At 51.1% G+C, this 10,077-nt stretch overlaps 1 protein-coding gene across 1 annotated transcript in view; it reads right to left on the bottom strand.

Moving 5' to 3' along the window:
• LOC105540126 (phylloquinone omega-hydroxylase CYP4F2-like) overlaps positions 1 to 8,982 on the bottom strand; it is a 26,995-nt gene extending 18,013 nt beyond the window's left edge. The window contains exons 1-6 of the mRNA XM_011980622.1: positions 8,931 to 8,982; positions 8,268 to 8,466; positions 5,721 to 5,865; positions 2,717 to 2,770; positions 2,498 to 2,625; positions 512 to 633 (exon numbers count right to left, since the gene is read on the bottom strand). Coding sequence (XP_011836012.1) covers positions 512 to 633; positions 2,498 to 2,625; positions 2,717 to 2,770; positions 5,721 to 5,865; positions 8,268 to 8,465 — 647 coding nt within the window. The 5' untranslated portion in view covers position 8,466; positions 8,931 to 8,982. The remainder of the gene's footprint in view (positions 1 to 511; positions 634 to 2,497; positions 2,626 to 2,716; positions 2,771 to 5,720; positions 5,866 to 8,267; positions 8,467 to 8,930) is intronic.
• Between the last annotated feature and the right edge of the window lie 1,095 nt (positions 8,983 to 10,077).

The raw sequence follows: 10,077 nt of genomic DNA, 5'->3' as shown, positions 1-10,077 counted from the left end.
AGATGACCCCACAGATACAGGGTGGGGATCAGCATGAGATTGATTCTCCAAGCTCTCTTCTCCCCCTGCATCCTATCTCTGTGAGATGCCTCCATGCCGCTAGGCATCCAGAGTATAACTTGCACATTTTTCTCCTGTTCTCTCTTTCCCTCACCGTATACAGTCCTGACCCTTCTCCTTGAAACTGTCCACAAAGTTCAGACTTCATCCTCCTCCAACCGGTCCATGATCTAGCTTCCACCCTAGCCTCTTTGCATCAATGTTAACTCCATTTAGTGCTACATTACAGGCAATCCCCTATAGAGCTCAGCTCTGACCACATCCACCAGTTCAAACCTCTTCGATGGCTCCCTGGAAGCCTCAAGATAAAGTTCACACCAGTCCTTCAATGATCAGGTATAACGAAACACCTCCAGGAAGGTTTGTCTGATTTCCCTGCTCAGTCCTCCCTCCCCCACCTACCCACTTTGGGTCCATGGCCCAAGATCCCAGACCCTAGGCAAGAACTTACTCCTGACAATGGCTGTCAAAGCTGAAGACACATTTCTGCAGACTGTCCAAGGTCATGAGGCTGATGTGCTCAAACATGTCCAGACGGGCACTGCCCCCCGAGGCCAGGGGCTGCCACTTGGCCTAGCCAGAGAAGGGGACAGAGCTGGGGCAGGCTCCTCACTCCTTTGAGCACCTCTCCAACCCCAACTGTCAAGATGCATTCCCCAGAATAAGCCTCTTCATCTTCTCCCCTGGGACCCCTCCCCAGGGAGGACCAGGTTATGGTGCAAGCAAAAGCTGTTACTATTAAGAGATGAAGACCCAAGATTGGGAGTTAGGAGACCTAGGTTCAAGTTCCAGCTCTGGCTCCTGTGCTCTGTGTGCCATTAGTCAATTCACTACCCTCTCCTATATCGCACCTGTCAAATCTTCAGGAACAGTTAAGATGATGTGCTTTGGAGCCATATAATCCACGTTAGAAACTGCTCCACCACGCCAAGCTCACTCATTAGCTGGGTGAACTTGGGTTAGCTCCCTAATCTCTCATACCTGCAGTTTCATCATCTGCCATGGGGCAGAAATACATCATCTCTCCTTCACAGAGTTCTTAAAATTAAATTGGACAATATATACTCGTGTCATGGAATGGGCACATGGCATTGTTTCTGGCATATGGTTCATGCTCAATAAATGTTGGATTTCCCCATCTGCATTGTAATAAATTGATTTCAACAATCTCCCTGTTTTGGGGAGGTAGTCCTTCGTGAGTCCTGAGCATCCTTTCTGGGAATGTCATGAATGCAAGACACTGATGTTCTTGACATGGAAAATTTATCAGAGTTGTGTTTGCAAAGAATAACTTTGAGGGATAAGGTAAAGACTCCCCCTAGACATGTTGCTTTTGCTTGCTATAAAAGCAGATTCCCTAAGCTTAATTCTCCTTTTCTGTAATGCAATATACTATGTCAGCAGGCATTTATAGAAGCCCACCTGTGTCAGCCCATGGGATTTGGGAAGCTTGGAGAAAAAAAATGCAATCTAACAAGAAACACATGCTGCTCTCTGTGTCATGAGTAGTAAACTATCCTTTGTCTCTGACCCAGGAGTCTCTTGTCCTTCTGGAAGAATTTATGAAACTGTAACAAACTAACTTATCAATTTGTAAGTTAAAATAAATCCTAGACACTTCACAAAACCTTGCCACAATTCATCCCTTCCTCCCATATCCACACCCTTTACAATGTGATTTTTCAGCAACTCCCATTAACAGACAGAGCCTATTTTACCCCCTGCCTTTGATTCCGTGTTGGACTTCTGGCTTTCAATGTCAAAATACAATGTGGTGAAAACGATGAGGTAATAACTAATGAAGTTAAACCTCATCTTACTCCCTGCAGCCCTGCCTGCGTTGTGAACCACGGGGTGCCTTCTGGAAGGAGACAATCATAGGGAGGAACATCCAGGGGTCCCAGCTGAGGCCAAACCCAGACATGTAAGAGAACCCAAACATGTCCCAGCCAAAACCCAAACATGTGACAGAATTCAACCAACACCTGCAAGGCTGCCGACCTGACCCCCAGCTGCTCATGTACCACGAATGATCCCTTCCACATCCAGAAGAACCTGCCAACTGTCCCACAGACTTATTAGCAATCATAAGTCCTTATTGTTTTAAACCAATCAGTTTTCAAGTTTCTTACCAGCAACAGCTACTATGCAATGGTCGTCATGACCCTCTTGAGTTTACAGGGCCAGGGTGATGGAAACATAGAAACAGACACCTTCTGGGCACCTACTGTGCACCAGGGACATGACTCCATTACATCACCTTGACCATCTTTTAAGTAGGGATTATTAGCCCCATTCTACAGATGAGGAAACCAAGGCTCAGAGAGGAAGAGCAATGACCCAATGGCACCCAGCAGAGCCAAAATTCCAAACCAGATCTGTCTGTGGTCCCCCCAACCAAAGGCTGCAGCTGGGACCTTGGCTTCAAATAACTCACATGCATAATGTTCACACTGTCATTGAAAATCTTCATATAGGGCTTCAGGATGTTGAAATGGAAGGCGGGTGTCAGCATCCGACGGTGGCGGCTCCACTTGTCACCAGCACTCAGCAGGAGCCCATCCCCTAACAGGGCAGCCAAGGGCCATGGGCAAGGGCGTCTCCCTCCCCTGGCCCTCCAGGTTGTTCCCAGCCCTGTTCACCTGCAGATACTCACCCAGCCAGGGCTCCAGGAAGCTGTAGAAGAGCTTGTCCTTTGGTGCAATGGTGGCTGACATAAATGAGGACAATCAGGGGCCATGGAGGCAGGTGAAGGAGGAACTTTGGGGGTGGGGGGAGGCTCCCAGCAAGAGGTTTGCATTTCTCCCCTCCAAGCCCCACATAGCAGGAAGGGGACCAAGGGCAGAGGAAGAAGGGAGGATGGGGGAGGGGAGGGAAGACCAGACCAGGCTACGGCAGCACAGTACAGCAATGACACTGCCTAACCTGGCACGGAGAAGCTATGTCGGGCCTCCAGCATGCCTTGACACGCCTCCTACATGACCCAACATTTTCCTCAACCCCTGAGCACAGCTCAGCACTCTACAGAATGCCTTCACGAGGACCTAGGACACCCTGTCTGCCCCAGCACTCTCTGACATCTCCTGGCATGGCATCTTCTGACGTGGACCTGGACATGAGACATGACCCTGGCATGTGTCCACATGTCCTGACATGGCCACAAAATACATGACAATTCCTAACACGAGACAGTATGCTCTAACATGGACATGAGATGGTCTAATATGACCTTAAACGCGTGTTCCACATACAGGCTCCGGGTTGAATATAAATATGGTATCTTTAATGTCCCAGACATAGCCCACATGTGATCCAGACTGTTCCTTAGGCATGACCCAAACATACTATAACACAGCCTCAGACAAGACTCAAATAATGTCTCAGACAGCTCACACAGGGACTCTGGGTCCCAGACCTCACACAAGCCCCAAACATGGCCCAGATGTGACCAGCAGGAGAAAACGACAATGTCAAACAGCACCTGAGACAAGAACCAAACAGGCCCTCACATGCCCCACATGTCCTTGGCCACAGATGAGCCCCACACATGACCAGCTCTACATGACCGCAGTTGGATTGATACACCAGATGTAACCAGGTATAACATATTTCAGGTGTAACCAGGACCCACGTGTAAATATACACGTGACAAGACATAGCCGTACAGCAGACCTGACCATATAACAGCCATCATACAGACATGCCCCAGACATGAGCAAACAGGAACAGAGGTCAGACAGGTGGAAGTCCAGGGGCAATGGAGGCAGTGGCATCTCCACCACAGCTCCTCCTGTCTGCACGTGGGCACGCGATCCACTGGAGGCAGCACAGAGACCCCAACTGTGGGCAAGGCGTGGCCAGTGCAGTGTCTACCTGGAGCAAAGAGCACAGGCTTGATGTAGGTGGGGTGGAAGATGCGGACGATTGCATGCCAGGGCCCCACCCACCAGCAGCACATATCACCAAAGGTGCACACCAGGCTTTGTATGTATAGGAGACCTTCCTCCGAGCTGTGAATCTGGAGAGAAAGACACAGGACCCAATTTAAGCTCTCCTAGGCTGTGAGAGAGAAGGATCTGCAGGGAGGAGTTTGAGGCCCTCACCCTGAGGATTTCAAGCAGCATCTCATCCTCCTCTCAGTGCTGAGCCCCCCCGGGCTTCCTCCTCACATCCTCCACACAGGACTCTCCAGTCCTTCAGTTACACAGACAGAAAAGGTATTTCCCCATGTGGATCCACACACCATGTTCCCTGGGCTGGGCTTTCATTCATCCCATTTTCCAGATGAAGAGACTGAGGCACTAAATGATAAAGTCACTTGCCCATTGTCCCAGACCATGGCAAGCCTGAGGCCTGAGACTGGGTCTATCTGCACCCATGGTCTGAGTCCTTAACCATCAAACTTCTTTGTGCCCCCAAAACAGTAGCTCTGGAAGACCCAGGCCTGCCAAGACTGGGCAATCGGAGACACAGGGTTTGGGTGAAAAATTGGTCCTGTGATCCAGGTCAGGAGAAGTAAATCATGGGCCTTTTCTGGGAACTCTGGGGGAAATATGGGCTTTCCTTTGAGAATTGAGCTTCTGGGACTCATTGTTGATGTCATGAGGGAAAGGTTATCTTGAAAGGAAAAGTGGCGTGGAGAAAGCTAAAGCCAAGAGAGGAAGGCAGATTTCCAGTGACATTGTTTGAGACCTGGATCCAGCCATTCCTAAAGGCCATCCTCCCTGGACTTTAAAATCAATAGATTCTCTTTCTTTGCTTAGACCACACCAGGTTGGGTGTCCACACTCACAACTGAAAGAGACCTCAATAACCAGAGACAGCAGCTGGGAACCAGCCCAGAGTCACTCAGCATTTTGAGGCCAGAGCCATCTTCTGTAGGATGCTGCCTGTTCCCCTGCTCAGCCTGGCCTGTCCAAGATGGGAAGCACAGGGGTCAAGGAGACGGCCCCAAGTTGGAGTGGAATCTCCTTTTGGAGATTCCCAGGGCCTAGAGCAGGAGAGCAATGAATTTAGGGCAGACAAACTACAGGATGGGGTAGAAGGACTTGACCCACACCAGAGGTGGACGTCATGGAAATAACAGTCCAGATCCTCCACCAATCACAAGTCCTCCTCATTGTTCTAGGCTTTGCGACAGGCAAGGTGATGCTAGACCTGGCAAGGGGCCTTGAATACTAACGATGCCCAATTGCATCACCCTGCACTCTCCTTTCAAACATTCCTACTCATTGTTCCAGACATGGCTCCAGTAACTCTTCCTCCAGGAAGGCTTCCAGCCCGCCCCAGCAGACAACTTGCTCTTCTCTGAGCTATCATCCATCTCCTTCTGGCCCTTTCTTGACCCCATGAAGTTGGGGATGTCTCCATCCACATCCACCTCCTTAAACTTGGGGGTTCCTCCAGGACAGGGCCTTGGGTTGAAGTCTCTTGGGGCCCCAGGGCAGCCCAAAACACCAGGACAGGGTGTCAGAGGGCAATGGAGAGAGGAGATGCTGAGACGGGAATTGGTGAATACATGAAAGAAAGATGAAGATGGCTGAGAGAGAAGGAAAGGAGAGGCCAGAGTACTGCAGGGGTCAAACAGGAGCTTGGGGACAGAGGGACTTGCAGGCCTGAAATGCACCGCAGCACCCACCACCAAGTGTTCCAGGTGGTACCTGAGGCATTGATGACAGATCGGATGAGGTTGGGGTGGCAAAAACGGATGACGGGGATGATGGGGCCCATCCAGACCTTAAAGCCCTGGGGGTAGGTGGCCACCAGCTGAGTCAGGACCCTCATGCCCTGCTCCGTGGGGGTGACCTGCAAACAAGGCGGGGGCCATCACCTCCTGTAATGGTTAATTCTACGTGTCCACTTGACTGGGCTAAAAGATGCCCAGATAGCTGATCATCTGTCTGTAAGGGTGTTCCCAGAAGAGCCTGGCATTCGATTTGGTTAAACTGAAGAAGGAAGAACCACCCTCCCCAGTGTGGGCAGAACTCATTCAATCTTTTGAGAGCCCAGGTAGCACAAATAAGCAGAGGAAAGGCTAATTGGCTCTGTTCTGGGACTGGCACATCCATCTTCTCCTGCCCTTGGACATCAGAACTCCACCTTCTCAGGCCTTTGGACTTTGAGTTACACCAGCAGTGTCTGTTTCTCCAGCCTGCGGACAGCAGACCATGAAGCCTCCATAATCCTGTGAGCCAATTCCCGTAATAAACTTCCTCTTCTATACATCTATCTATCTACCTATCTATCATCTATATACCTATCTACCTATCTATCTGTCTACCTATCCATCTATCTATTTACCTACATATCTATGTATGTATGTATCTATCTATCTATCTATCTATCTATCTATCTATCTATCTATCTATTCTATATACCTATGTTTCTATGTATCTATCCATCTATCTAATCCATCCATTTATCTTATCTGTCTGTCTGTCTATCTATCTATCTATCTATCTATCTATCTATCTATCTATCTATCTATCTATCTATCTATCTATCCATTCATCCATCCTATCTGTGCATCCATTTATCCATCTAGCCTATTATCTACCTACCTACCTACCTACCTACCTACCTACCTATCTACCTATTCATCTATCTATGTATCTAATCTATTCATCCTATCTAACCTTTCTATCTATATATTGATCTACCCATCAATCCATCCATCCATCCATCTTATCTGTACATTCATCCACTTATCCATTTACACTATTATCTATCAATCATCTAGCTATCTATCCATTTATCTAATCTATCCATCCTACATATCTAATCTACCTATCTATCCACCTAATCTATCCATCCAATCTACTATTCTATGTATGTATTATCCATCCATCCATCCATCCATCCATTCATCCATCCATCCATCCGTCCATCCAATCCATGCATCCATCTGTCCATCCATCAATCTATCCTGTTATGTATGTATGTATGTATGTATGTATGTATGTATGTATCTATCCATCTATCTATCTATCTATCTACCCACCCACCTACTTATCCAGCCAGCCAGCCATCTATTCACCCTGTCTGTACATCCATCCATCCATCTATCCTATTACCTATCTATCTGTCTACATTCCTCCTGCTCTCTCTCTCTTGGGACCATCTCCAAGTCCCAAGGGTGCATCCCAGGGCGGAGGGAGAAGACACACTGTCCGCTCACAGAGGCCCAGTTAGCTTGAGAGGAAAGATTTTCTTGTTCTGGGAGTCATTTCAGCCCAGAGGCGGCCATATGAGGAGGTCCTCACAGGGGAGATTTGTGGGGAGCAGTATGGCCTCAGGACATGTCCCTAAGGCTGGTCCCCACACCCCTTCATGCCCTGACAGTTTCCTCTGCCAGCCACACAGGTTCCAGTTCCTCCCATGGAGAAGGTTCTGCACACAGGGGACCCTCCCTTCTCAGCAGCCACTAGGGGAGCAGAGGTGACTCTGACCGTCCATCAGGACAGTGTCTCCCACCTGGGAGCAGCTTCTGCACCAGGCTCTGTGCTAGTGTGTCCTGTGTACCCTCCCACTTCACCTGTGGACACACCCATCAATCCTGCCATTTGCAATAAGCAGATTGAGACCACGTTCCCCAAAGGGCAGAGCAGGTCTAAGTCAGAGGGCAAGGTCTGGGGAAGGAGAAAGGTCAGGGAAGGCTTCTGAAAGGGGAAGTGAGTGACCAACTTTTATGTGGGTTTGGCAACAGGACCTCATTGGGACATCTTACTGGGGAGGAACAAGATAAGAGGAAGGTGCCTCCGGATGTGGTGGAGGTGAGAGACAGCCCACACCTCTCCTCTGGCCCACCTGTACCCTCATAACAGGAAATAGGCGAGGCAGGGAGAGGACCCTGGACAGTGGGTGCAGGAGGCCTCGAGTCCAGCCATGGAGAATGTGGGAATGCCAGGGACTCACCTCTGTGCAGCCAACCCTCTGCCCAGAAGCCCCGCAGAGGTGCATTAATGTGGGAAAACAGGCAGGAAAAGGACTCGATGCAGGCCAGGAGTGGGAGGATGAGGAGGTGAGAAGGGCTTGGGTTGGCACAGCACAGAAATGAGTGAATAAGCAGAAAAATGAGTAAGACGTCTCCCCTGCTTCTCTGCTACCCCAGACCCCAGCCCACCCCTTTACCCCCACTCCCTGAGCCTCAGACCCCTCAGGAAGTCCATTCACTCTGAGACTCCGACCCATCCTGCTGCCACACTCACCAGGCCCAGGTGACCCAAGAACCAGTTCCGTTTCGGGGGTTGCGGGAAACACCGGAGGCGGCGACAGTTGTCATAGAAGGTGTAGGTCCAGGCCAGGACACGGGCCAGGAGCCAGGAGACCCCAATCAGCAGCAGGAGCAGCCACGGGGATACTGCCACCGGCCCGAGGCCCAGCGAGGACAGGCTCAGCTGTGGCATTCTGTAGGGCAGACGGGATGGTAGGTGAGGTCCTGAGGCCCAGGGAAGGACCCAGGGAGCTCCAGGGACAGTGGAGAGAGGCAGGGACGGGCAGTGCTGGAGGTAGAACAGGGAGAGTAAACATGAATGGATAAACAGGGGCTGAGAGGTAAAGTACAGAAAGGCCCAGCCAAAATCAGCAGCCAAGTGACCTCCAGTTTCCTGGTAAGCACTTAGATTGGGAAAGAGAGAGAGAGACTGATTAAAGTCCAGAAAGACCCAGCCTGAATCATTGGGAGGTTGCCAGGGGCTTGGTTTCAGTTAGGAAACCACCCATCCTCCAGCCCAGCACCCAGGGGCTGCCTGGGCCTTGGGCAGCCATGGAGAATGTGGGAAGGCCAGGGGCTCGCGCACCCAACCCCTTGCCCAGTGCCCCTCTCCATCACAGGCTAGGATGCCCCAGGCCCGCCACCCCCACCCTGGCACCTTCTGTCAGGAGCAGCTTGTCCCACACAACTTCCTCTCCCCTTCTTCTGAGAGGTTTCTGCCCCTGGCCCCTGATGTAGGGAGGGCTGTGGGAGGCTGGGTTGGGCTGAGCTGGGCCAGCCAATCCCCACAGCCTGGGTGCTTCTCCTGTGTCTGGGCAGCCGGCCAAAACCTAGGTGTGGGGGACCAGCTGGATGCAGAAGAACCAGCTTGGGTGACACAGCAAGGGCACTGGATCCTCAGGTCTCAGCACCTCCCACATAAGGTGAAGAGTAAGCTGAGAGGGGTCAGATAGAGTTTCTACTGTGTGACACCTGCTCTTGAAGAGCGGCTACTGAGTGTGTGGCAGATAAAAGCATGAACTTGAGAGTTCAGGTGTCAAGTGAGCCAGGCCAAGCCAAGCCTTGTTCCAGATCATCTCCTGTGCTCCTCTCTAAGACTGGGCTAGCAGGACAGCATGCACCACTTCTGGATGCTGAGTCAGGCAACTTGGAAGAGACAAGCCTCTGTCCCCCGTGCTGCTGGATGGAGTTCAAGTCCTGCCTCCAGGCAGCCCAGGGCCCTGTTGGAGACCTGACTGCTAGGAGCGGGAACAAAGAATCCAGCCCCGCCGAGAATTACCCGGGTCAGATTCTGGAGATTAAGAGCCCAGCTGGAAGAGCAAATCTGGAGGCTGGACTCAGTGTAAGAGGACAGAGCAGGGACGTGGAGGGTAAGGATGAGAGGGAACAGATGGGGTCCAGGCAGGGGAAGGGCAGAGCTGGGGAACCCTGAATGGAGTCCTCATTCTGCCTCATCCTTGCTGTGACTGGTCAGTACTGCCCCTCCTGGGCTCAGTCTTCCCACCTGGGAAATAGGATGTTGGATGAGGGCCTTAGAGGGGGACAATGAGGGCTCCTAAGAGGAGGGAGCCCCCAAATGGAGTGACAACTAGCAACCGTTTCCTGCAACCCCCGAAACAGAGCTGGCTCTTGGGTCTCCTGGGCCTGGTGAGTGTGGCAGCAGGATGGGTCTAGGTCTCAGAGTGGATGGACTTCCTGAGGGATCTGAGGCTCAGGGAGTGGGGGTGAAGGGGTGGGCTGGGGTCTGGGTTGGCAGAGAAGCAGGGGAGGCATCTTACTCATTCCTCTGCTTATTCATTCATTTC

The sequence above is a fragment of the Mandrillus leucophaeus genome, unplaced genomic scaffold (genome assembly GCF_000951045.1).
Source record: "Mandrillus leucophaeus isolate KB7577 unplaced genomic scaffold, Mleu.le_1.0 Scaffold215, whole genome shotgun sequence".
In the NCBI taxonomy this organism is placed as follows: Eukaryota; Metazoa; Chordata; class Mammalia; order Primates; family Cercopithecidae; genus Mandrillus; species Mandrillus leucophaeus.
This window is presented reverse-complemented; position numbering and strand designations above follow the sequence as displayed.